This window comes from Anolis carolinensis, unplaced genomic scaffold (assembly GCF_035594765.1).
Source record: "Anolis carolinensis isolate JA03-04 unplaced genomic scaffold, rAnoCar3.1.pri scaffold_15, whole genome shotgun sequence".
NCBI classification, from domain to species: Eukaryota; Metazoa; Chordata; class Lepidosauria; order Squamata; family Dactyloidae; genus Anolis; species Anolis carolinensis.
The window spans coordinates 7,614,503-7,642,209 of record NW_026943826.1 but is presented as its reverse complement, the minus strand read 5'-3'; the positions used below and the strand labels follow the sequence as shown (position 1 = coordinate 7,642,209).

General features: G+C 45.1%; 2 protein-coding genes across 13 annotated transcripts in view; both read left to right on the top strand.

The window, feature by feature from the left end:
• The window catches only part of LOC134294501 (uncharacterized), an 85,038-nt gene extending 67,810 nt beyond the window's left edge, over positions 1–17,228 (top strand). The window contains exon 2 of the mRNA XM_062965822.1: positions 14,402–17,228. The gene's annotated coding sequence lies outside the window, so the exon portion shown is untranslated. The remainder of the gene's footprint in view (positions 1–14,401) is intronic.
• agrn (agrin) overlaps positions 1–27,707 on the top strand; it is a 471,015-nt gene that overhangs the window by 427,308 nt on the left and 16,000 nt on the right. For 5 of the 12 annotated variants that reach the window (XM_062965817.1, XM_062965810.1, XM_062965812.1 and 2 more), the window contains 11 exons: positions 2,583–2,812; positions 6,697–6,831; positions 7,778–7,874; positions 9,145–9,309; positions 9,945–10,056; positions 11,947–11,958; positions 17,235–17,351; positions 20,055–20,244; positions 20,554–20,641; positions 23,719–23,742; positions 25,644–25,676. In XM_062965817.1, the coding sequence (XP_062821887.1) occupies positions 2,583–2,812; positions 6,697–6,831; positions 7,778–7,874; positions 9,145–9,309; positions 9,945–10,056; positions 11,947–11,958; positions 17,235–17,351; positions 20,055–20,244; positions 20,554–20,641; positions 23,719–23,742; positions 25,644–25,676 (1,203 nt within the window). The remainder of the gene's footprint in view (positions 1–2,582; positions 2,813–6,696; positions 6,832–7,777; positions 7,875–9,144; positions 9,310–9,944; positions 10,057–11,946; positions 11,959–17,234; positions 17,352–20,054; positions 20,245–20,553; positions 20,642–23,718; positions 23,743–25,643; positions 25,677–27,707) is intronic. The other 7 variants (XM_062965815.1, XM_062965821.1, XM_062965816.1 and 4 more) reach the window with 5 other exon arrangements.

The following is a 27,707-nucleotide window of genomic DNA, read 5'->3' as shown; positions in this document are numbered from 1 at the left end:
GTGGAAAAGAAAAAGGTTTGGATCATTGATGTTGCCATCCCAGGTGACAGTCGCATTGATGAAAAACAACAGGAAAAACTCAGCCGCTATCAGGACCTCAAGACTGAACTTCAAAGACTCTGGCAGAAACCAGTTCAGGTGGTCCTGGTGGTGATGGGCACATTGGGTGCTGTGCCAAAAGATCTCAGCCGGCATTTGGAAACAATAGACATTGACAAAATCACGATCTACCAACTGCAAAAGGCCACCCTGCTGGGATCTGCACGCATCATCCGAAAATTCATCACACAGTCCTAGACACTTGGGAAGTGTTCGACTTGTGATTTTGTGATACAAAATCCAGCATGTCTATCTTGTTTGCTGTGTCATACAATAAAATAATAATAATTCGCAGAGGTAGAATTCTACATTAACCCCATCTATACACATAATAAAAGTGAAAATATGTATGTGTATATATGGCAGAGCAGAACTGAGACACAACTAAACATAGTGGAGGAGTTTGGGGGATTGACTCCACATGATGGAAGTTGTAGTTCACCCTGCAGCATGTCAGAACACTGTGACCCCCACTGACAATAGATCTGGACCATATTTGGCACACAGAACCCCCATGACCAAAGAAACATACTGGAGAGGTTTGGGGGGAATTCACATTGATTTATAGCCATTGTAGGAACTGGGATTTATAGTTCACCTGCAATTAAAGAGCCCTCTGGACCCAACAACAATGGCCCTGGACCTATCTTAGTATACAGAACCCCCAAGACCAACAAAAAATGCAGGAGGGCTTTGGGAGAAATTCACCTTGAGTTATAGGAGTTGTAGTTCACCTATATCCAGAGAGCACTGTGAATGCAAACAACAATGAATCTGTACCAAATTTGGCACGCATACACAATATGCCCAAATTTCAATATTGGTGGATTTAGGGTGGAATTGGCCTTGAAATTTGTTAGTTCTAGATATTGGGATTTATAGTTCACCTGCATTTATAGTTCACCTGGGATTTATAGTTCTCTGAACCTCACCGATGATGGACCTGGACCTAACCTGGCAAACAGAATTAACTCCCATGACTAACTGAACATACTGAAGGGATTTGACGGGACTGACTCCCCATAGTGGGAGTTGTAGTTTACCCTACAGCCAGAGAACACACTGAATTTATTTATTTACAGTATTTATATTCCGCCCTTCTCACCCCGAAGGGGACTCAGGGCGGATCACATTATATACATATAGGGCAAACATTCAATGCCCATATACACATAGAACCCAGACAGAGACAGACGCAGAGGCAATTTTTAACCTTCTCCTGAGGGGATATTCGAACAGCTGCTTCATCATCCACTGTGACGGCACTTCCTCATTCCGACGTCGTAAATTAGTTAAATTTGCCTCCCCACTTTTATAAGTGGTACCTTATTTCCTACTTGATAGATGCAACTATCTTTCGGGTTGCTAGGTCAGCAACGAGCAGGGGCTGCATCTGGAGCATATATGGGCTCGGGCTGTGGCGCAGGCTGGAGAGTAGCTGTAATGAATCACTGCAATGAATCACTCTGACCAGGAGGTCGTGAGTTCAAGGCCCGCTCGGAACCTATGTTTGTCCTGTCTTTGTTCTATGTTGGAAGGCATTGAATATGTGTAATGTGATCCGCCCTGAGTCCCCTTCAGGGTGAGAAGGGCGGAATATAAATGCTGTAAATAAATAAATAATTGCCCAAGATGACAAACTTTTAAGTATTGATAGAATTTATTAGGGTTAACCTGGCATGATGTCAGTTGTAGTTCACCCTCAACCTTATGCATTTTGTACAATTAAAAATGGACTTTTTCGAATAACCCGAGCAACGCTGGGAACCCAAGCTAGTCTATATATATAAAAGAGTGATGGCATCAGGGCAGCGGACAAAACAACAAAACTACAGGCCCCCCAACCTCGAAATTTGACAACACAACCCATCATTCACGGCTCTAGGTTGATACAACAAAAAGAAAAGAAAAATAAAGTCCTAATTACAGGGAGAGGAATAATAGTTTTTATCCAATTGCTGCCAGTTAGAAGGCTAAGCTCTGCCCACTTGGTCTCCTAGCAAACCTACTCAGCCCAGGGGACAGGAAGACTTAGGCCTCACTTAGGCCTCTTTCACAGATTATCTGATTTTAACTGGATTATATGGCAGTGTAGACTTAAGGCCCTTCCACATCTATATAACCCATTTAGAATCTTATATTATCTGCTTTGAACTGGATTATCTTGACTCCACACTGCCATATAATCCACTTCAGTGTGCATACTAAACATAAAGACAGCCATACAACAGACATTCAATACCACCACTACCTCAACAATTTCTCACCAACACCGCCAGACAACGCCACAGCAACGCGTGGCCGGGCCCAGCTAGTAGAATATAAATGAACTGGAAATGCTAGTGTGAACAATGTAGATAGAAGGTACAGCTAAAATGAAAAGCTGTTGTGGAAAAGCAGAGTTTCAGCACCTTGGAGAGCTCCTGCCCCATTCCTTGGCTGGCCAGCTCTGCTGAATTTTTGTCTCTGCTTTCTTTCTCCAGGGTGGCCGAGCGCACTTCCGTCCCGTCCGGCCTGAAGGGCTGCATCCGCCTCCTGGACGTCAACAACCAGATGTACGACCTGCGGGAGAAAGGCAGCGACGTGCTGTACGGCAGCGGGGTGGGCGAGTGCGGCAACAACCCCTGCCACCCCAACCCTTGCCACCACGGAGGCCTCTGCCACGTCAAAGAAGCAGAGATGTTCCATTGCGAATGCCTCCACGGCTATACGGGTTGGTAAAACAGAACTGTGGGCCAGCTTCAACCTTTTTCCTTGACCTGCTCATATTCTATGTACAGAGTTTATATTTTTATCCTCTGCATGTCCAGTTGTTATTACAGTAAAGTCTCACTTATCCAAGCCTCGCTTATCCAAGTCTCTGGATAATCCAAGCCATTTTTGTAGTCAATGTTTTCAATATATCGTGATATTTTGGTGCTAAATTTGTAAATACAGTAGAGTCTCACTTATCCAACACAAATGGGCCGGCAGAGTGTTGGATAAGCAAATATGTTGGATAATAAGGAGGCATTAAGGAAAAGCCTATTAAACATCAAATTAGGTTATGATTTTACAAATGAAGCACCAAAACATCATGTTAGACAACAAATTTGGCAGAAAAAGTAGTTCAATACGCAGTAATGCTATGTAGTAATTACTGAATTTATGAATTTAGCATCAAAATATCACGATATATTGTAAACATTGACTACAAAAATGCGTTGGATAATCCAGAACGTTGGATAAGCGAGTGTTGGATAAGTGAGACTCTACTGTATCGTGATATTTTGGTGCTAAATTTGTAAATACAGTAGAGTCTCACTTATCCAACACAAATGGGCCGGCAGTGTGTTGGATAAGCGAATATGTTGGATAATAAGGAGGCATTAAGGAAAAGCCTATTAAACATCAAATTAGGTTATGCTTTTACAAATGAAGCACCAAAACATCATGTTAGACAACAAATTTGGCAGAAAAAGTAGTTCAATACGCAGTAATGCTATGTAGTAATTACTGTATTTATGAATTTAGCATCAAAATATCACGATATATTGTAAACATTGACTACAAAAATGCGTTGGATAATCCAGAACGTTGGATAAGCGAGTGTTGGATAAGTGAGACTCTACTGTACAGTAATTACAATATAACATTAATAATAATAATAGTAATAATAATAATCTATATATATAAACGAGTGATGGCATCATGGCAGCGGACAAAACAACAAAACTACAGGCCCCCCAACCTCGAAATTTGGCAACACAACCCATCATCCGCGGCTCTAGGTTGATACAACAAAAAGAAAAGAAAAATAAAGTCCTAATTAGAGGGAGAGGAATAATTGTTTTTATCCAATTGCTGCCAGTTACAAGGCTAAGTTCCACCCACTTGGTCTCCTAGCAACCCACTCAGCCCAGGGGACAGGCACAAGAGTTTGGAGAGACCCCTAAGGGCCATCCAGCCCAACCCTTTCTACTATGCAGCAGGACACAATCCAAGCATTCACAACACATGGACAACGTATAAATACTATACAATACTACACAGGGACATAGACCCCCTCTTACCCTCACCACTTTCACAGGACACAAATAACCAAATGCATACTAAACATAAAGACAACCATACAACAGACATTCAATACTACCACTACCTCAACCATTTCTCACCAACACCACCAGACAACGCCACAGCAACGCGTGGCCGGGCACAGCTAGTAGTAGTAGTAATAATAATAATAATAATAATAATAATAATAATAATAATAATAATAACAACTTTATTTTTATACCCCGCCCCATCTCCCCGAAGGGACTCGGGGCGGCTTACATGGGGCCTAGCCCGATAAAACAATCAAATATCAATGATACAACAATAAAACAATTATACCAATAAAACCTCAATAAAACCTTACTGTGTATTGAACTACTTTTTCTGCCAAATTTGTTTTATAACATGAAGTTTTGGTGCTTAATTTGTAAAATCATAACCTAATTTGATGTTTAATAGGCTTTTGCTTAACCCTTCCTTATTAGATATTCGCTTATCCAAGCTTCTGCTGGCCCGTTTAGCTTGGATAAGTGAGACTCTACTGTATTATTATTATTGCATTGTTTTAACTGATTGTTTTTATTGTTTATGTTTTATGTACAGTAGAGTCTCACTTATCCAACACTCGCTTATCCAACGTTCTGGATTATCCAACACATTTTTGTAGTCAATGTTTTCAATATATCGTGATATTTTGGTGCTAAATTCATAAATACAGTAATTACTACATAGTATTACTGTGTATTGAACTACTTTTTCTGCCAAATTTGTTGTCTAACATGATGTTTTGGTGTTTCATTTGTAAAATCATAACCTAATTTGATGTTAAATAGGCTTTTCCTTAATGCCTCCTTATTATCCAACATATTCGCTTATCCAACATTCTGCCGGCCCGTTTATGTTGGATAAGTGAGACTCTACTGTATTTATTATGCTTAATTTTACTGGTTGTATTTTAATCTGTTGTCATCTGGGCTAGTCCCTATGTGAGCCACCTCAACTCCCTTTGGGAAGATGAAGGCAGGATACAAAAATAAAATTATATTATTATTATTATTATTGTATGACACAGCAAACAAGATAGATATGTTGGATTTCGTTTCACAAAATCACAAGTCGAACACTTCCCAAGTGTCTAGGACTGTGTGATTTTTAAAAATTATTATTATTATTATTATGACACAGCAAACAAGATGGATATGCTGGATTTCGTATCGCAAAATCACAAGTCGAACACTTCCCAAGTGTCTAGGACTGTGTGATTTTTTAATTATTATTATTATTATTATTATTATTATTATTATTATGACACAGCAAACAAGATAGATATGCTGGATTTCGTTTCACAAAACCACAAGTCGAACACTTCCCAAGTGTCTAGGACTGTGTGATGTATTTTCGGATGATGCGTGCAGATCCCAGCAGGGTGGCCTTTTGCAGTTGGCAGATCGTAATTTTGTCAAAGTCTATTGTTTCCAAATGCCGGCTGAGATCTTTTGGCATGGCACCCAGTGTGCCCATCACCACCGGGACCAGCTGCACTGGTTTCTGCCAGAGTCTTTGAAGTTCAATCTTGAGGTCCTGATAGCGGCTGAGTTTTTCCTGTTGTTTTTCGTCAATGCGACTGTCACCTGGGATGGCGACATCCATGATCCAAACCTTTTTTTCCCCACAACTGTGATGTCTGGTGTGTTGTGTTCCAGAACTTTGTCAGTCTGGATTCGGAAGTCCCACAGTATCTTTGCGTGCTCATTTTCCAATACTTTTGCAGGTTTGTGATCCCACCAGTTCTTTGCTGCTGGGAGGTGGTACTTGAGGCATAAGTTCCAATGAATCATTTGGGCCACATAGTTGTGCCTCTGTTTGTAGTCTGTCTGTGCGATTTTCTTACAGCAGCTGAGGATGTGAACAATGGTTTCGTCGGTTTCCTTGCACAGTCTGCATTTTGGGTCATCAGCTAATTTTTCGATCTTGGCCTGAATGGCCTTTGTCCTGATGTCTTGCTCCTGGGCTGCAAGGATCAGGCCTTCTGCCTCCTTCTTCAGGGTCCCATTCGTGAGCCAGAGCCAGGTCTTCTCCTTATCAGCTTTTCCTTCAATTTTGTCAAGGAACTTTCCATGCAATGTTTTGTTGTGCCAGCTGTCAGCTCTAGTTTGTAGTGCGGCTTTCTTGTACTGGTTTTTTGTCTGCTGTGCTTTCAGGAGTTTCTGATTTTTGACTTCAATCAAAGCAGGTTCTTCACTTTGCTTGACATCTTCTGCCAGGGCATGTTCTTCTTCTTTGACTGCTTGTTTGACTTGTAAGAGTCCTCTGCCCCCTGTTCTTCTAGGCAGATATAGCCGGTCAACATCAATGCGGTAGTGCAGTGAATGATGAATGGTCATGAGATGATGATGATGATTATTATTATTATTATTATTATTATATTCCATGTTGTTTTTTGTTGTTAAATTATAGCCAATGGAAATCCAAAGCAGTTAGCAACAACGTCCTGAACCAAGCACAAGGCTGGCAGACCTATGGGCTCTTGGCTCAGCTCACCTTTCTCTCTTCTTCCATCAGGGCCGACCTGTGCCGACGAAAGGAATCCCTGCGATCCCAATCCGTGCCACATTTCTGCCACTTGCTTGGTGTTGCCCGAGGGAGGTGCCAAGTGCGAATGCCCCATGGGACGGGAAGGGGAGTTCTGCGAGTCAGGTGAGCTGGGTGTTGAATGGAGAAACCTTGACTAGGTTGTTGTATGTCTTTCGGGCTGTGTGGCCATGTTCCAGAAGTATTCTCTCCTGACGTTTCGTCCACATCTATGGCAGGCATCCTCAGAGGTTGTGAGGCATGGATAAACAAGGCAAGGAAAGGAATATATATCTGTGGAGAGTCCAGGGTGTAACAAGAGTCCTTTGTCAGTTGGAAGCCAGCATTAATGTTTCAGTTAATCACCCTAATTAGCATTGGAAAGGTTTGTCTCTTGCCTGGGGGGCATCCTTTGTTCAGTCATTAGCCGTCCTTGGGGCTCCTCTGCCTTCAGAGTGTTGCTTCCCATCTACTGTTTTGATTTTAGAGTTTTTTAATACTCCCAGACCATCAAATACAATATAAAACATGCCATTAAAACTCTATATAAATCATTAAAACATTAAAATGCAGCAAATATCAATGTCAGGATATGCCCTTCAAATACTACATATGTCATGGATTAGCACCAACATAATTAAAAACAAGATAAAACCAAGTAAGTACAGCATTATTAAAACCCAAGCAGTGAACACCTTGGATATAAAAAAAAACCACTAAGTTTTAAGTCTAAGCATTAAATAAATTTGGGATGTTAATACTGGTAGCAAGCGTTGGATAAGTAATGATAAGGCCTCGAAAGGAGTTCAATTTCACTGAGTGTCATCCTTGTAAACGTACTAAGATCCTGAAGGAAAAGAGACCATAGAAGCATGCCTAACATCACAGTAGAAAGCTATTACTGAGACCTAGCTCTGATCTTCACCCATTTATTTGCTGTCTTTACATCCAAAATGAGTGTAACTCAGTGGGAATTACTTTTGGTTGCATTGCCAAAATATCCTCCCCAGTCTCATGACCACAATGCATACTGATGCCAACTTTAATTCACTTCTTTTTTTTCCTCCCGCAGTCACAGAACTGGATCAGACAGTGCCCTTCCTGCCAGAATTTAATGGATTCTCTTACCTGGAGTTGAATGGACTCCAGACCTTTGTGACAGACCTGCAGTAAGTTCTCTCTTCTTCACGTTCCTCTCTTCCCCTTATCTCACCTCCCCATTCCCAGAAGTGGTTTTACCAAAGAGATAATAGATCTCCGGATATTTCCTGGATCTCACTCCATTATCAGTGGAATCATCTGCATACCTACGTCATCATTTCCCTTAGTTTCTCGCCCTGATGGCACAGTAGTTTAAACTGCTGAGCTGCTGAACTCGCTAACTGAATAGTTAGCGGTTCAAATCCAAGGAGCAGGGGTGAGCTCCTGCTGTTAGCCCCAGCTTCTGCCAACCTAGCAGTTCGAAAACATGCAAATGTGAGTAGATCAATAGGTACTGCTCTGGCGGGAAGGTAACGGCACTCCATGCAGTCATGCCAGTGTCCACATGACCTTGGAGGTGCCTATGGACAATGCCAGCTTTTCAGCTTAGAAATGGAGATGAGCTCCAACCCCCAGAGTGTGAGTAGATCAATATGTACCGCTCCGGTGGGAAGGTAACGGTGCTCCATGCAGTCATGCCAGTGGCCACATGACCTTGGAGGTGTCTACGGACAACACCGGCTCTTCGGCTTAGAAATGGAGATGAGCTCCAACCCCCAAAGTGTGAGTAGAGCAATAGGTACCGCTCCGGTGGGAAGGTAACGGTGCTCCATGCAGTCATGCCAGTGGCCACATGACCTTGGAGGTGCCTATGGACAATGCCAGCTTTTCAGCTTAGAAATGGAGATGAGCTCCAACCCCCAGAGTGTGAGTAGATCAATATGTACCGCTCTGGTGGGAAGGTAACGGTGCTCCATGCAGTCATGCCAATGGCCACGTGACCTTGGAGGTGTCTATGGACAACACCGGCTCTACGGCTTAGGAATGGAGATGAGCCCCAACCCCCCGAGTGTGAGTAGATCAATAGGTACCGCTCCGGTGGGAAGGTAACCGTGCTCTATGCAGTATTGCCAGTGGCCACATGACCTTGGAGGTGTCTATGGACAACGCCGGCTCTTCGGCTTAGAAATGAAGATGAGCACCAACCTCCAGAGTTGGACACGGCTGGACTTAATGTCAGGGGAAAATCTTTACCTTTACTTAAAGGATTTAGCTTCAATAGTTTGGGGTACAGTTGCTGCTAGGTACTTCGATTTTGCGAAATTTTGAAGGAGCAGAAAACGTTTAAAAATAAAGAAAAATCATTAAAAAATACTCCATTATTGGTGGGACTTTAGCTATGTTGTGTTGCTGTTATGGGAGGAGACCGGTTTGAAAGTCTGCTGTCTGGTCCTGCAGGGACAAGATGTCCATGGAAGTCGTGTTCCTGGCAAAGAACCCGAGCGGCATGATTTTCTACAACGGGCAGAAGACGGACGGCAAAGGCGATTTCATCTCCTTGTCGCTGCACGATGGCTACTTGGAATATCGATATGACCTGGGAAAAGGAGCAGCCGTCATCAAGTAAGGGCATCCAAACTGGCGAGGCCTTTTATACTAAACAGTTATAGTGCTGGGTTGTTGTATGTTTTCCGGGCTGTCTGGCCATGTTCCAGAAGCATTCTCTTCTGACGTTTCGCCCACATCTATGGCAGGCATCCTCAGAGGTTGTAAGGTATGTTATAGTGCAATATGGTGCTATGATTCCACTTTAACTGCTATAGAAGAAAGAAATTTAGTTTAACAAGCTCTGCTCCCAGACAAATCTGCATAGGATAGTTGCCTGAAAATGGAGCAGAATCCCCACCTAAAAAGCAATCATTCCAAACTTTCAATGGAGTGGAGTCTATTCCTAAGAGACAGTTCCATTGAATAGCTCCTATTACGAATAGCTCAGTCTCCTTTATTTAAATATACATCCATTTGTTTGGATCCCATCCTTTGAAACAAGAGAAAATAATTGCACTCCATCTTCCAAATTGACAATCTTTTCGATGTTCAACGATTACTCCTCTCGCATATACTTGCATAGGCTTCGCACAACAAGGTAAACGACTGTGCTGCAGAAAGATCCTGCTGATTGAATGGTCAGCAGTTCGAGCCCGGGTTGGGGCTGAGCACCCGCCGTTACTGTAAATGTAAATAAATGTCCTTCCTAGGAGTAAGGAGCCCATTCCACTGAATACCTGGACCAGTGTTTTGTTGGAGAGGAGCGCACGCAAAGGAGTGATGAGGATCAACAACGGCGAGCGGATCATGGGGGAGTCCCCGGTAAGCAAGAGGGGTTTCTAACAGGCTGATCGGTGTCCTAAAGCCATTCTTAAGACTATATTTTCAAAACAGAGGAGTGTTCAAAGATATCCCCAGAGGAGGGGCGGGGCCTCCTTCCAAGAGCCTGAGACAGGGCTGAGCCTCTACACCTCTCCTGAGAGGCCTTTTAGGACTAAAGGGCGGGGCTAGGGGTGGGGGCGGGGTCTCCTTCCAAGAGCGTGAGACAGGGCTGAGCCTCTACACCTCTCCTGAGAGGCCTTTTAGGACTAAAGGGTGGGGCTAGGGGTGGGGGCGGGGTCTCCTTCCAAGAGCGTGAGACAGGGCTGAGCCTCTACACCTCTCCTGAGAGGCCTTTTAGGACTAAAGGGCGGGGCTAGGGGTGGGGGCGGGGTCTCCTTCCAAGAGCGTGAGACAGGGCTGAGCCTCTACACCTCTCCTGAGAGGCCTTTTAGGACTAAAGGGTGGGGCTAGGGGTGGGGGCGGGGTCTCCTTCCAAGAGCGTGAGACAGGGCTGAGCCTCTACACCTCTCCTGAGAGGCCTTTTAGGACTAAAGGGCGGGGCTAGGGGTGGGGGCGGGGTCTCCTTCCAAGAGCGTGAGACAGGGCTGAGCCTCTACACCTCTCCTGAGAGGCCTTTTAGGACTAAAGGGTGGGGCTAGGGGTGGGGCGGGGCCTCCTTCCAAGAGCCTGAGACAGGGCTGAGCCTCTATATCTCTCCTGAGAGGCCTTTTAGGACTAAAGGGCAGGGCTGGGGTGGGGACGGGGCCACAAGGAGCGCGAGACAGGGCTGAGCCTCTATATACCTCCCCTCAGGCGCTTGTTAGAACATAGGGGCAGGGTATAGAGGCCCCGCCCCCTCCTCAAGCCCCGCCCCCTGTGTCCTGGCAGGCGCCGCAGGACAGGGATAGAAGCTCAGCCCTGCCTCAAAGCTCGTAACTCCGCCCATCCCAGTCCTGGCTGCCCAATTGTGGCCCCGCCCACCTTCCCCTCGCAGCCCTGCATCTTGGACTAGGGGAGAGGCTCAGCCCCGCCCTCTTGAGCAGGAGCCACGCCCACCCCTCTAAGCCACGCCCCCTTTCCAGGCCAAATAAGTTTGGGAACCACTGGTCTAGAATGCAGAATGAATTGTGGCCAGGGAGCAGTCGGTGGGGAGATGTGATGTGAACAAACAACTATGTGGCCAGTTGGGTTGGGGTGGAGACAAAATTGGGACCAAGTTTGGGAACCACTGGTCTATGCCCAACATTCAAGTCAGACTCTTTCAGCTTCAAAGGAAAGCAAAGGCCAACCCACTTAATGGGATCGCTGTAAGTGTAGGCACACAACAGCTCCTTGCGGTGTTGTTTCATCCCAGCAAAATGGGATCTTGGTTGGAGATACTGAAGAAGCCACCAGCCTCAAGAATCCTGTGCCTATTACAAAGCAGCCTTGGCGTCTGAAAAGAGTCCTTTGAAGACAAACGAAAATCCCACCGCCCCGCTCTGCTTTCATTGAGCTGGCTGCCCTTAAGACCCTTGTCTCCCAGCTTGCCGATCTCGTCTTAGAAGCAGTGGATTCTTTCTCGGCTTTGAAAGAGCGGGACGGAGACGCACACCTCTGAAAGGGGAATTGGAGAAGAAAGGGGCTGCGAAGGGAACAGAGGAACGCCCGTGGCTCGCGTCTGATCTCGCACATAACGCTCCCCTTTCTCCGCTTTTGAGCTTGAAACGCTTCCTTTTTTGAGTTTGATCCCTTGCCTCCCTCGGTTGCCGGCTAATGAGGGGAACGGGTTGGCGCTGGCGTCGTGCGACTCTCTGCCTGATGATGTGACTTCACTGATCTCTTGCTTTGTCTCTTTCTCTCTCTTCCTTTCCGCTCTCCTCCTTCCTCTCCTTGCTGTCTGGATTTCAGAAATCCCGTAAGGTAAAGATAAGTATAACAGTCCTCGTCTCGTTGCCATCTCACCCACACTCGTGCATCCTCTCCGCCATCCAAACAACCGTAGTTGATCATACCTGACACCTATTCCATCTTACACAAAAATCAATTATTCTTTCTTTCCTCACTAGTATAGATCAGGCATGAGCAAACTTGGGCCTTCCAGGAGTTCTGGATTTCAACTACCACCATTCCTAACACCCTCAGGTTCCTTCCTTTTCTCCCTGATCCGCTTAAGCTAAGGAGGGAAAGGAAGGCCAAGTGTATGAGGCACGATCTCATGGCTTCTTGGTCGGGCTTGGGTTGGGCTATTATATTCGTACTTTGGACTTCAACTACCACCATTCCTAACACCCTCAGGCTCCTTCCTTTTCCCCAGATCCGCTTAAGCTAAGGAGGGAAAGGAAGGCCAAGTGTATGAGGCACGATTTCATGGCTTCTTGGTCGGGCTATTACCGTATATACTCGAGTATAAGCCGACCCGAATATAAGCCGAGGCACCTAATTTTACCACAAAAAACTGGGATAACTTATTGACTCGAGTATAAGCCAAGTATGGGAAATGCAGCAGTTACGGGTCAATTTCAAAATAAAAATAGATCCCAATAAAATTTCATTAATCGAGGCATCAGTAGGTTAAATGTATTTGAATATTTACCGTATTTTAAAGAAAAACAATATAGTAGCTCTATAAGTGGAAAAGTAGGGGCAACAAAACCAATATGGTATCAACAATAAAATAATAATAATAATAATAATAATAATAACAACAACAACAACTTCAACAACAACAACAACAACAACTTCATTTGGATCCCACCCTATCTCCCCGTGGAGATTCAGGCCGGCTTCCAACATAGTAACAGGCAAACATTCAATGCTTATATAAACAATGCAGAGCTAGATATAGATCTATAATTATAGACACTAATTTCACATATGCATCCCCCCCTGAAACGTTTGCAAATCCCCTCTGTGTGTGTGTGCATTTCCCTACAATATTTGCAAGCCATATATATCTATATCTATATATAGATAGATATAGATATAGATTCATTCATATCTATCTAGACATATTTATATATATCTGTGTGTTCATTTCCCCCCTGTAATATTAGCAAGCCCTATATATAGGTAGGTAAGAATATATTCATATCTATCCAGACATCTCTCTTTATATAGATATTTGCAGAGACTTGCAAACATATGAGGGGAAATTCATATATATAAATAATTCAATGTATGGCTACAGATACACAGGTACATGGATCTATATGTATAAAGGATTTGCAAAGACTTGCAAACATATGAGGGCAAATTCATATATAAAATTAATGTAGAGAGATAGATACACATATAAAGGTACATAGAGATGGCAAAAGCTTGCAAGGGGTTAATGCCTATAGGAGAGTTTAATAAATATTTCAGGGGAAAATGCTTTCATAAGATTAATGAATTTTTTTTTTCTTCCTGTCTTGCAAGGGTGTCTTTCTCTTTTCAAAATATTCCCTTGATTAAGAGCGAGGGAGGCTTTGCAAAGGAAAACACACTGATATGGGAGGAGAAGAGAGAAATAGATCACATATTGCAAGCAATAGCCTGCAGACTCCGTTGCCGAGGGAGGCTTTTTCAACTCATAAATAAGGGCTGAAAAGCTCGGCTTATCTTCGAGTATATATTCGTACTTTGGACTTCAACTCCCACCATTCCTAACAGCCTCAGGCCTCTTCCTTTTCCCTCTCAGCCTCAGGAATGATGGGAATTAAAGTCCAAAACTCTTGGAAGGCCCAAGTTTGCCCATGCCTGGAATAGAAACTTTTAATAGCAACGGGTTATTCTCTTAATAATAATAATACTTTATTTATATACCGCCCGATCTCCTCCTATCTCCTCTTCTTCATTTCCACAAAGTTCAGCCATCCTCCCATCTTTATTGCCATTGAACATTAGATAGTCTTTTATTTTAACATATTTAAAAAGTGGTTTGGATGACTCCGTGACATCCTTTATACAGTAGAGTTTCACTTATCCAAGCCTCGCTTATCCAACGTTCTGGATTATCCAAGCCATTTTTGTAGTCAATGTTTTCAATATATCGTGATATTTTGGTTCTAAATTCGTAAATACGGTAATTACAACATAACATTACTTCGTATTGAACTACCTTTTCTGTCAAATTTGTTGTTTTGGTGCTTCATTTGTAAAATCATAACCTGATTTGATGTTTAATAGGCTTTTCCTTAATCCCTCCTTATTATCCAAGATATTCGCTTATCCATGGTTCTGCCGATATAATATATAATAGGAGTTGAATGTGTTGTTGAAGGCTTTCATGCCCAGAGTCACTTGGTAGATGTGAGTTTTCCAGGCTGTCTGGCCACGTTCCAGAAGCACGTTTCACCCACATCTATGGCAGGCATCCTAAGAGGTTGTGAGGTCTGTTGGAAACTAGGCAAGTGGGGTTTATATGCAAAAGTATACAAAAGATTTGAAAACAAATCAATATAAAGGGTATAAAAATACAATATATAATAGGGGTTTAATGTGGAAAGGTAACGGCGCTCCATGCAGTCATGCCAGTGGCCACATGACCTTCGAGGTGTCTACGGACAATGCCGGCTCTTTGGCTTAGAAATGGAGATGGGCACCAACCCCCAGAGTGTGAGTAGAGTAATAGGTACTGCTCCGGCGGTGAGGTAACGGCGCTCCATGCAGTCATACCAATGGCCACATGACCTTGGAGGTGTCTATGGACAACGCCGGCTCTTCGGCTTAGAAATGGAGATGGGCACCAATCCCCAGAGTGTGAGTAGAGTAATAGGTACTGCTCCGGTGGGAAGGGAACGGTGCTCCATGCAGTCATGCCAGTGGCCACATGACCTTGGAGGTGTCTATGGACAACGCCGGCTCTTCGGCTTAGAAATGGAGATGACTGGACTTAACGTCAGGGGAAACCTTTACCTTAACATTTCTAAACTTGACGTTGAAGTAGAATCTTTTTCATAACACTGGAGATCTCCAAGTACAGGCAAAGGATGCTGTGGTTGTATTCCCGATTGCGGCCTCCTACAAAGTGTGTAAGGAGTGCGTCATCGAGGCAAGGGCTGGCATGGGACATAAACAACAGAAAGAACCCAGTGAACAATCTGTGTCTCATCTGCTCACAACGCTCCTTTTATCTCCTCTTCCAAGCTTCTTTGCTTTCAAAGCTTCCCTTCTCGATATAGAGCAGCCATGGCATAGAATCCCAGTTTGGGAAGTTGGGCTCACAACAGTCACATGTGATATTTATTGTGTCAGAAGCAAATTGAGGGTACAGTTATAATGTAGTTTTTAAAGACTCAAAGAAAGTTAAAAACTTGGCATCCACCCAGTCTTCTGTGTGCTGAGGAAGGAATTTCTCATCTGGTTCCGGGATTTAGCCTGCCACTTTTGGACTCTCGCTTGCTGAGAGTATCTATAGATCTTAGAAAGCTGTTTCTTGATTAAAGGCATTGGCAGGCTGGCTGATAACTGAACAGTGCATGGACCGGAGATGTCACAGCTTTGGTCCTTTCATTACTTGTTGGTGCTGCAATATCAGCTAAACAATCTATATATATAAAAGGGTAATGAAATTTCGGCCTAGGACAAAACAACAAAACTACACATCCCAGAAACACTAAACTTGGCAGCACAACCCCTCCTCCATGCCTCTACGTTCATACAACAAAAAGCTCCAACTACTCCAGAAAACGGCCAGGCTTTGAGACTGCAAGGCTATTCACTGCTATTCCACCTGGCCAACAAAGGATTCCCATAAGCCACAGCAACACGTGGCCGGGCAAAGCTAGTATATATATATATAAAAGGGTAATGAAATTTCGGCCTAGGACAAAACAACAAAACTACACATCTCAGAAACACTAAACTTGGCAGCACAACCCCTCATCCATGCCTCTACGTTCATACAACAAAAAGAAAAGAAAAATAAAGTCCTAATTAGAGGGAGAGGAATAATTGTTTTTATCCAGTTGCTGCCAGTTAGAAGGCTAAGCTCCACCCACTTGGTCTGCTGTCAGTTAGAAGGCTAAGCTCCACCCACTTGGTCTCCTAGCAACCCACTCAGCCCAGGGCCACTTCAATCAGGCCTCTTCCACACTGCCTATAAAATACAGATTATCTGATTTCAGCTGGATTATATGGCAGTGTAGACTCAAGATGAGCACCAACCCCCAGAGTCAGACACGACTGGACTTACTGTCAGGGAAAAAACCTTTACCCTTTACCTTAACTACCACCAATTCCTCAATACTTTATTTCCCATACCACCAGACTTCGCCACAGCAACGCGTGGCCGGGCACATCTAGTGTATAATCCTAAATGTTAAATCCTAGACCAATGATGGGCAACCTTTTGCACTTGGTGTGTCAAAATTCACCAAAAAAAGCCCTAGCATGACTTGGGTAGTGTGTCACTTTGAGAAAAAAAAACCCCATAATTTCGCAATAACTATAAATAACTAATAAATCAAAAACTATTTACTGTCATTATTTCCATGTACAACAATCTATGGTACCTCTTGCGGTTTCCACGCTGATTTTGCTCTATTCTAGTTTCAATGTAGTCATGAATAATGAATAATGTAATAGTAATAATAGGATAATATACTACAATAATAATAGAATGATATAATGATAATGTAATGTGCATAATTCCCATGGAGTAAACAACAAAACCACTGGACCAAATCACACCGAATTTGGCCACAAAAGATATAGTCATCCAATCAATCTGCATGCGGGAGCGTGTCAGCGAAAATGGCTAGGCGTGTCAGTGCTGACACGCGTGTCATAGGTTGGCCATCACTGTCTTAGACGTTAAAAGGACCCACCCTTTAGTTTCAGAACTTTGACTAGCTCCTTTACTCATCTACTCATATGTGTAGACTCATATAATGCAGATCAATACAGTTAAAATATGAGTCTACACTGGCCATATAATACATAAACCAAGAACAAGAGGACTCAGGCTTAGCTTTTCATTCTTATGCAGCGTTGCCTGAACTGACCTTAAAGTAAACAACTTGTTCCTTGATTCATGTTGCAGTACAGATGGCATCTAAGACTCTAAATGGATTCTGAGAGTGAGAGTCTAAAACAGTTGTTTTCCCAAACTCTACACATCAGCTTGCCCTCCAGATAGACAGGCATTTGGCTTCCATCCTGAGTCTTCTCCTTTCTCATTGTGTTTTCTTTGCTCCCTCTCCCCACTGACCTAGCTGCCTCACACCTCGCTCAACCTGAAGGAGCCTCTCTATGTTGGAGGGGCGCCCGACTTCAGCAAACTGGCCCGTGCTGCAGCAATGTCCACCAGCTTTGACGGAGCCATCCAGAAGGTAAGAGGAGACTGCAATATGCTGGACTATTCCTAAAATGTAGTTGTGCTTGTTAGAGGTCTTCATTTATGGTTTTGAAGCCACACCATTGGCCATTTGGACATTGAAGGTCAACTTCATCTGGGGATCCAGGGTTGGACACCATTATCTTGACTGAAAAAATGCAGACTCTTGCAGATACTGAGTTTCTTTCACTGAGTAATAGGTTGACTTACTCTTGTAGATCAGCCACAGAGGCTGATGGTTTAACTCAGTGACTCCCAAAGTGGACGCTACCGCCCCCTGGTGGGCACTGCAGTGATCCAGGGGGGCGGTGATGGCACCTATTAGGACACGGGGGCGGGGCCAGAGGAGGGGCAGGCCTCTTCCCAAGTGCCTGAGACAGGGCTGAGCACCTGAGACGCCCATTAAGACACAGGGGGCGGAGCTAGAGGAGTGGGTGTGGCTTCTTCCCAAGAACCTGAGACAGGGCTGAGCCTCTATACCTCTCCTGAGAGGCCTTTTAGGACTAAAGGGCGGGGCTAGGGGCGGGGCTTCTTCCCAAGAGCCTGAGACAGGGCTGAGCCTCTATACCTCTCCTGAGAGGCCTTTTAGGACTAAAGGGCGGGGCTAGGGGCGGGGCTTCTTCCCAAGAGCCTGAGACAGGGCTGAGCCTCTATACCTCTCCTGAGAGGCCTTTTAGGGCTAAAGGGCGGGGCTAGGGGCGGGGCTTCTTCCCAAGAACCCGAGACAGGGCTGAGCCTCTATACCTCTCCTGAGAGGCCTTTTAGGACTAAAGGGCGGGGCTAGGGGCGGGGCCTCTTCCCAAGAGCATGAGACAGGGCTGAGCCTCTATACCTCTCCTGAGAGGCCTTTTAGGACTAAAGGGCGGGGCTAGGGGCGGGGCCTCTTCCCAAGAGCATGAGACAGGGCTGAGCCTCTATACCTCTCCTGAGAGGCCTTTTAGGACTAAAGGGCGGGGCTAGGGGCAGGGGCGGGGCCTCTTCCCAAGAACCTGAGACAGGGCTGAGCCTCTATACCTCTCCTGAGAGGCCTTTTAGGACTAAAGGGCGGGGCTAGGGGCGTGGCTTCTTCCCAAGAGCCTGAGACAGGGCTGAGCCTCTATACCTCTCCTGAGAGGCCTTTTAGGACTAAAGGGCGGGGCTAGGGGCGGGGCTTCTTCCCAAGAGCCTGAGACAGGGCTGAGCCTCTATACCTCTCCTGAGAGGCCTTTTAGGACTAAAGGGCGGGGCTAGGGGCGGGGCTTCTTCCCAAGAACCCGAGACAGGGCTGAGCCTCTATACCTCTCCTGAGAGGCCTTTTAGGACTAAAGGGCGGGGCTAGGGGCGGGGCTTCTTCCCAAGAGCCTGAGACAGGGCTGAGCCTCTATACCTCTCCTGAGAGGCCTTTTAGGACTAAAGGGCGGGGCTAGGGGCGGGGCTTCTTCCCAAGAACCCGAGACAGGGCTGAGCCTCTATACCTCTCCTGAGAGGCCTTTTAGGACTAAAGGGCGGGGCTAGGGGCGGGGCTTCTTCCCAAGAGCCTGAGACAGGGCTGAGCCTCTATACCTCTCTTGAGGCACTTGTTGGGACACAGAGGGCGGAGCTAGGGAAGGGGGTGGGGCCTCCTTCCAAGAGCCCGAAACAGGGCTGAGCCTCTATATTTCTCCTGAGAGGCCTTTTTAGGGGCGGGGCCTCTTCCCAAGAGCACGAGACAGGGCTGAGCCTCTGTATACCTCCCCTGAGGCGCTTATTAGAACACAGTGGTTCGGGTATAGAGGTTCACCCCGTGAGGCACTTGCGAAGAGGCCACGCCCCCTCCTCTAGCCCCACCCTGTGTCTTGGCAGGCGCCGCAGGACCAGAATAGAAGCTCAGCCCTGTCTCAGAGCTTGTAACTCCGCCCATCCCAGTCCTGGCTGCCCATTTGTGGCCCCGCCCCCTCCCAGCCCTGCATCTTGGACTAGGGGAGAGGCTCAGCTCCACCCTCTTCAGCAGGAGCCACACCCACCCCTCTAAGCCACACCCCCTTTACAGGAGGCGCTGAGTAATATTTTTCCTAGAAAGCGGGCAGCAGACCAAATAAGTTTGCAAACCACTGGTTTAACTGATGATTTAGAGAGGATTGTGAGCTTTCCTGTGGCACAAAGTGATGGGCCTTCGAGTCTGGGAAATGATGGTTCTCTTTGTGAGAAAACCGGCTTGGAAACTACAGAGCCTCAAGGGCAGGCAGGGGAGTTAGAAGCAGCAACAGCAGATAAGAAATCAAGTGAGGAGCTGAGTGAGAAGGAGAGTCCCCATGGGAACCCACCTGCACCTACGGAGATCAACAAAATTGTCATTTACAAATCAGAGCCAAAAATAGATTGCATTGTTCAGAGAGATTACGTGGGTAAGTTGGGAAAGAAATTCACGGGAAACATAATGATTTCATGGGTGTCTATTAAAGAAGTTGTTTACCTTAAGGTCAGTTCAGGCAACGCTGCGTTTGAGTGAGAAGATAAGCCTGAGTTCTCTTGTTCCTGGTTCAAGTCAAGCTCTGATTTTGGATTTAATATATCCTGGAAGTTTTCTGTCTTCCTGTTCATGTATTCTTGCTCAAATGTTACTAGTTATACCTTCATGATTGTGTTGTGATTCCTGAACTTGGGATTCTTTATGTTGTGTTAGGGTTTTCCTGCTGCTTGTTTCATCCTCTTTCATTCTTGTTTCTTCTTCTCTGACCAGATTTCCATCAAAGGCATCCCAGTTCTCAAGGAGGAGAACATTCGCAGCGCCATCGAGATCTCCACTTTCCGCTCCCACCCATGCACCCAGAAGCCCAGCCCTTGCCAGAACGGAGGGATGTGCAATCCTCGCTTGGAGAGCTACGAATGCGCCTGTCAGAGGGGCTTCTTTGGGGCTCACTGTGAGAAAGGTGAGTCTAGAATGCAGAACGGATTGTGGCAAGGGAGATGTGATGTGAAGAAACAACGATGTGGCCAGTTGGGTTGGGGTGAAGATAAAATCAGCACCAAGTGGCATCCTGTCAGGATGTGAGAAGCTTTACAAAACCATAGTTGTAGTTGTCTATCCAGTGCCATCAAGATCTTCTGCTCCAATAAGACTCGAAAACAAATATACCTGCTATCCCAGGAAATACAACCTGTGGTCCATTTCTCGCCCATGTGAAGAGTCCAATAACATGACAGTAAAGCCGTGTTTCTTTTTGTTTCTATCCTTCTAGTCATCATAGAGAAGGCAGCAGGAGACTCCGAGGCCATTGCCTTTAATGGCAGGACCTACATAGAATACCACAATGCTGTGACCAAGAGGTAAATGCATCTCCTCTGGGTTAGAAGAATTGGGTAAAGGCAAGTTTGATCATCAGGCTTCAATTTAGAGGGTAGGAAATAGTTTTCTTTGAGCATTGAGAAGGGGAGAAATGATGACCCTGCAAAGAATTATCCTCTGGCCCTATACAATCGTCCTTTATCCCTCAAATATTTAGCTTTGCAGAAAGCAAGATATTGAAATTCATTAGAACTGTTATCTTTTCCGCGCTGCCTTCCTTTGCTCGCTTTGCCCAAACTCAATCTCTAAAGGTTCAACTGGAGTTCTAAGTGCAATAAAACAACAACAAAAACAACAATATTTATTACAGTCCATTGACCCATCAGTTGTTAATTAGTTAGTGCAATACTAGAAATTAGACATATGCATTCAGAGGAAATCTTGTCCTATTTCATAGCCTGGCTTTCGTTGGGCCCCCGATCCATTTTGTGTAAGCCTCCCAAAATTGTTGTTGTTTTCTTAGTTTATTTATTTTATTTATTTACAGTATTTATATTCTGCCCTTCTCACCCCGAAGGGGACTCAGGGCAGATCACATTGCACACATATAAGGCAAACATTCAATGCCTTAACATAGAACAGAGGCAGAAACAGACACAGGCACAGGCTGGCCTCAAACTCATGACCTCTTGGTCAGAGTGATTTGTTGCAGCTGGCTGCTATCCAGCCTGCGCCACAGTTCTTTCATTTCAGAGTCTAAAAATCAGACCATAATGAGGGGCTTCCCACTCACTGGCTCCCCTGTGCGTTCTTCTTACCTGTCACCTGCTCTTTCTCCTCTAGAGTAAGAGGCACCTGACACGCTTGGGGCATGCATGCAGGCGTGTGCGCTTTCTGGACCTGCCTGCACGCCCCGCCACACACACACTCTCCTTGGAAAGAGAGTGTGTGTATGGTGGGGTGTGCAGGCAGACTGCCAGTGCCTGCAGCCAGGCGCCTTTACTCTAGAGGAAGAGGCGCTCAGCTACAGGCATACTCCAGGCCTGCTTGCCTACACACCCCACCACACATGACACGCCACACTCTCCGAGAGTGTAGTTGTGGTGGGATGTGCAGACAGGCCCAGAGCGTGCCTACAGCTGAGCGTCTCTGACTCTAGCGTAAAAGGCGCCTGGCTGCAGGCACTGACAGTCTGCCTGCATACCCCACCACACATGACCCGCCACACTCTCCGAGAGTGTATGTGTGGCAAGATGTGCAGACAGACCCAGAGTGTGCTGCAGCTGAGCGTCTCTGACTCTAGCATAAAAGGTGCCTGGCTGCAGGCACTGGCAGTCTGCCTGCACACCCCACCACACATGACACGCCACACTCTCCGTGAGTGTACATGTGGCAGGATGTGCAGACAGACCCAGAGCGCGTCTGCAGCTGAGCGTCTCTGACTCTAGCGTAAAAGGCGCCTGGCTGCAGGCACTGGCAGTCTGCCTGCACACCCCACCACACATGACCCGCCACACTCTCCGAGAGTGTATGTGTGGCGGGATGTGCAGACAGGCCCAGAGCGCGCCTGCAGCTGAGCGTCTCTGACTCTAGAATAAAAGGCGCCTGGCTGCAGGCACTGACAGTCTGCCTCCACGCCCCACCACACATGACCCGGCACACTCTCCAAGAGTGTATGTGTGGCGGGATGTGCAGACAGACCCAGAGCATGCCTGCAGCTGAGCATCTCTGACTCTAGAGTAAAAGGCACCTGGCTGCAGGCACTGAGAGTCTGCCTGCACACCCCACCACACATGACCTGCCACACTCTCTGAGAGTGTATGTGTGGCGGGATGTGCAGACAGACCCAGAGCGGGCCTGCAGCTGAGCGTCTCTGACTCTAGAATAAAAGGCGCCTGGCTGCAGGCACTGAGAGTCTGCCTGCACACCCCACCACACATGACCTGCCACACTCTACGAGAGTGTATGTGTGGCGGGATGTGCAGACAGACCCAGAGCATGCCTGCAGCTGAGCATCTCTGACTCTAGAGTAAAAGGCGCCTGGCTGCAGGCACTGAGAGTCTGCCTGCACACCCCACCACACATGACCTGCCACACTCTCCGAGAGTGTATGTGTGGCGGGATGTGCAGACAGACCCAGAGCGGGCCTGCAGCTGAGCGTCTCTGACTCTAGAGTAAAAGGCGCCTGGCTGCAGGCACTGACAGTCTGCCTGCACACCCCACCACACATGACCTGCCACACTCTCCAAGAGTGTATGTGTGGCGGGATGTGCAGACAGACCCAGAGCATGCCTGCAGCTGAGCGTCTCTGACTCTAGAGTAAAAGGCGCCTGGCTGCAGGCACTGACAGTCTGCCTGCACACCCCACCACACATGACCTGCCACACTCTCCGAGAGTGTATGTGTGGCGGGATGTGCAGACAGACCCAGAGCATGCCTGCAGCTGAGCCTCTCTGACTCTAGAGTAAAAGGCGCCTGGCTGCAGGCACTGGCAGTCTGCCTGCACACCCCACCACACACACACTTTCTTTCCAAGGCAAGGAGGCAAATTCGGATGCACATGAAAGTAGGATTTCTTGTCGAGCCGATTTTCATGGGGGAGAGGGTTTCTCGTTTCATGCTTCTGAAGAATTTCATGCTTCTCCCACAATTGCTGTTTACAGCCCATGTTCACAGAGGTCACTTTCTGCCAGTTGATACTACACTAGAGAGTAGAAAAGATACCACAATTCCCAGAATCCCCGAACCACTATGCCCAATGGCTAAAAAATAATAATACTTTTGCCAAACCCTTCTTTCAACCATCATGTCTGACTACCATTGTGTGTATTTCCTTGTCTCATGAAGAATTTACTTAAAATTTATGATTTCAAGCCCGGCTTTTTAGCTATGTCTCTGAGCCCTTTTCTGTATTTTCTTGGGGGATTCTGGGATTTATTGACACTGCTTCAGCAGCTTTGTTCCCCACCCTTTGTTTCCCATAGTCCCATTTGGAGTATTTTGTATGTTGTTTCTCTCTTGTGTTGTCTTTCAGTGTCCATCTCTCTCTCTTTCGCTTCTCTGTCTCTCCTTCACTCTCTTTGTTTGTCCTGAATGTCTCTGTTTCTTTGTTTTCAAGCCAACTGACCAATGAGATTCCAGCGTAAGTAGACGTCCTTCCTTTCCGCACACTTGTAAACACTTCTCCCCACTAACCGCCATGTCACCGGTCCATTAATTGGGAATAAGCACAGAAAGTGGAGCTATCCAATGTGCTGAATCTATAACGGAGTGAGGTTCAGCACCATGGAGAGCGTAGTTAAAGTTTGGGTTGAAGCTCAGTGTAGGTTCCCCTCTGAAATGAAAACCACGATCTTTGGGATGGCAAATGTTCCCAGTCGGGACTTGATCCTTCCGTTAAGACGGATGCTCTGATACTGAAGTCTAGATCTAGTCCGGTGTGAAACTTTTACAAAGATGTTATGTCTCTCATTCCCGCCCCCCTCTGGCACAGTGTTATTGCAATCTAGGCAAATATTCTGTCTAGGCAAATACTCTATGCAAAGGATTGCTCAGAGTATTTCCAGGCTGTGTGCCAATGTCCTAGAAGCATTCTCTTCTGACGTTTCGCCCGCATCTATGTCAGGCATCCTCAGAGGTTGTGAAATCTGTTAGAAACTAGGCAAGTGAAGTTTATATATCTGTGAAATGCCCAGGGTTGGAGAAAGAACTCTTGTCTGCGGCGAGTGGGAATGTTGCAGTTGGCCACCTGGATTAGCATTGAATGGCCTTGCAGCTTCAAAGCCTGGCTGCTTCCTGCCTGGGGGAATACTTACTTGCTTACTTACACTTTATTTATTTTTTCTATCCCAACACCATCTCCCCGAAGGGACTCGAGGAAGCTAACATGGGGCACAGCCCAAACAGAAAGAAAGTATAAACAGTTTAAAACACATGGCAAAAATTAAGAACAAAGATACAACAGTCATATAAAATAATCAATTAAAAACATTGCATACCATAAGACATAAATAACCAAGCAAATAAAGTAATAATAGAGAATTCTTTTTTGAGAGGTGTTATCTGACCCTGGTTGTTTCCTGTCTGGAATTCCCCTGTTTTTTTTAGTGTTTCCCCCCAGGCAGGAAGCAGCCAGGCCTTGTTTATTTATTATTTATTTACAGTATTTCTATTCCGCCCTTCCTTCTCACCCCGAAGGGGCTCAGGGCAGATCACAATGCACATATACACAGCAAACATTCAATGCCATTAGACATACAACAAGGGGACTCAGAGCAGATCACAATGCACATATACATGGCAAACATTCAATGCCATTAGACATATGACATATCTAGACAGACACAGAAGCAATTTCACATTTTCCAGCTTCCGGCTTCATGAAGGTGCACTTGATTCCAACTGCTTCACCGTCCACTTGTGACACCGAGTCCTTGATGGAGTACTTCCTCATTCTTCTGCACGCTGCTGAAGGATTTTATGGTGTCATAAATTAGTTAAATTAGCCTCCCCACATAAATCGGTACCTAAATTTCCTACTCGACAGATACAACTGTCTTTTGGGCTGTGTAGGTCAACACCAAGCTAGACTATTAATGGTCGGGAGCTCACTCTGACCTGAGCTGGGTTCGAACTCACGACCTCTCTCGGTCAGTAGTGATTTATACCAGCTGGCTACACACCTCGATGCCACAGCTGACACGCTGACACAGTTTGGCAAGCTCTGGACCTCTTGATCAGCCAAGAGATGGGGACTTTTCAATCCTCCTTCTCACATGCAATGATCCAGGCGAGAAGCAAGCAATATGGGCATTTCTTGGGATTGAAATGGGAACGATGAAGGGGCTGTGTTCCTTGCTTTCACCTCTACTATTGAGGGACTGTTATTTCAGCGATGGTTTTGCACTTCTAATGGACGACACCCCCGATCTGTGTTCAGAAAGGGCTGCAGGGATTGCTCACAGTGCACTTTCCCCGCCATGCAGTTCCCTCTTTGCCACATGAATGCTTATTGCATGCCTCCCCTTTCTTCCTGCTTCTAAGTCCTGATGCTCTGGATTATCCTCTGGATATCAGGTGAGTCCCAAGAAGGCTTTGCACTCGTGTCTCTGGTGTTGTTGATGTCCATTGTCGTTGTCTTTCCCGCATTGCGCCTTGCCCTATTGCATGACGACTATCTCATTGCAACCTTGATTTATTTTCTTTGTAATGACGGACAATATATTCATTGATTCATTCAAATGTCTAGTTGCCAAGACCAAATGTTTATATGGCTAGCTTAGTAACAGGACTCTGGACAAACAGCTGGTTTTCCCTGTATTAGGCAGTAAGAGCACCTAAAGCTTCAGAGAGCTTCTGTTCAACCATTTCAAAGCCACTGCTTGAGCAGTGATGGCACGATCGTCAGCATAGATGAAACTTTCTGTCCCTTCTTATTTAGCAAAGAGCTGTTGGATCACTCTTTTTCTCTTTAAAAATCTTTCAGTAAATTTATTTATTTACTGTACTTCTACCCCACTCTTCGAACCCCCAAAGGGAGACTCAAGAAGGCTTACAAACTATGGCAATAATTCAATGCCTCTCTGTGGCTGAACTGCATTCAAACTTCTTCCTTACTCCACTTTCAGTTCATTCAAGAGCTGCTGGTTATTTCTATCATGCGTCTGTCGTGGGGACGAAACACTTTTTTTCCCTTCCGTTATTGTTATTGTGTATGTGTTGTCATCTTGTGTGGTTCATGTACATTTCTGTGGCAGCCAAAAAATGTTGAAAACCTTTCCTCCGGGACTCCGTTCTTCTCTAAACCTGTCCAAACAACTGTCTCTTTGCCTTCTCTGGGAAAACATGATGCCTTGACGTACAGTCCGGGCCAGAAAATGGGATTTTTTTGGTGATTGATGTGCCTCTGAAGACAAAAATAAGAGTCTTCCCTTTTTTGTTGCCATTTTCAGAGCTTTAGCCCATTTCATGAATATTGAGAAGCAGTTGTATGAAGCTTCCATAACACGTGTGTGTGTGTGAACCATGACTGTTGGGAAGCAGTTTTCTCATAACACTTCCTCCTCGTTTTGAGTGGATTTGTGTTATGGATATTAGAACAATAATAATGATATTAATATTCATATTAATAGTATTTATAATTATTATTATTATTGACACAATGACATTGTATGACATAGCAAACAAGATAGATATGCTGGATTTCGTATCACAAAATCACAAGTCGAACACTTCCCAAGCGTTTAGGACTGTGTGATGTATTATTATTATTATTATTATTATTATTATATTATTATTATTATTATTATTATTATTATATTTTATGACACAGCAAACAAGATAGACATGCTGGATTTCGTATCACAAAATCACAAGTCGAACACCTCCCAAGCGTTTAGGACTGTGTGATGTATTATTATTATTATTATTATTATTATTATTATTATTATTATTATTATTATATTTTATGACACAGCAAACAAGATAGACATGCTGGATTTCGTATCACAAAATCACAAGTCGAACACTTCCCAAGTGTTTAGGACTTTGTGATGTATTATTATTATTATTATTATTATTATTATTAATGACACAGCAAACAAGATAGACATGCTGGATTTCGTATTACAAAATCACAAGTCGAACACTTCCCAAGTGTTTAGGACTTTGTGATGTATTATTATTATTATTATTATTATTATTATTATTATTATTGACACAGCAAACAAGATAGACATGCTGGATTTCGTATTACAAAATCACAAGTCGAACACTTCCCAAGTGTTTAGGACTTTGTGATGTATTATTATTATTATTATTATTATTATTATTATTATTATTATTATTATTATTATTATTGACACAGCAAACAAGATAGACATGCTGGATTTCGTATTACAAAATCACAAGTCGAACACTTCCCAAGTGTCTAGGACTGTGTGATGTATTTTCGGATGATGTGCGCAGATCCCAGTAGGGTGGCCTTTTGCATTATTATTATGTGATTTTGTGATATGAAATCCAGCATGTCTATCTTGTTTGCTGTGTCATAATAAAATAATAATAACAACAATAATAATAATACATCACAGTCCTAAACACTTGGGA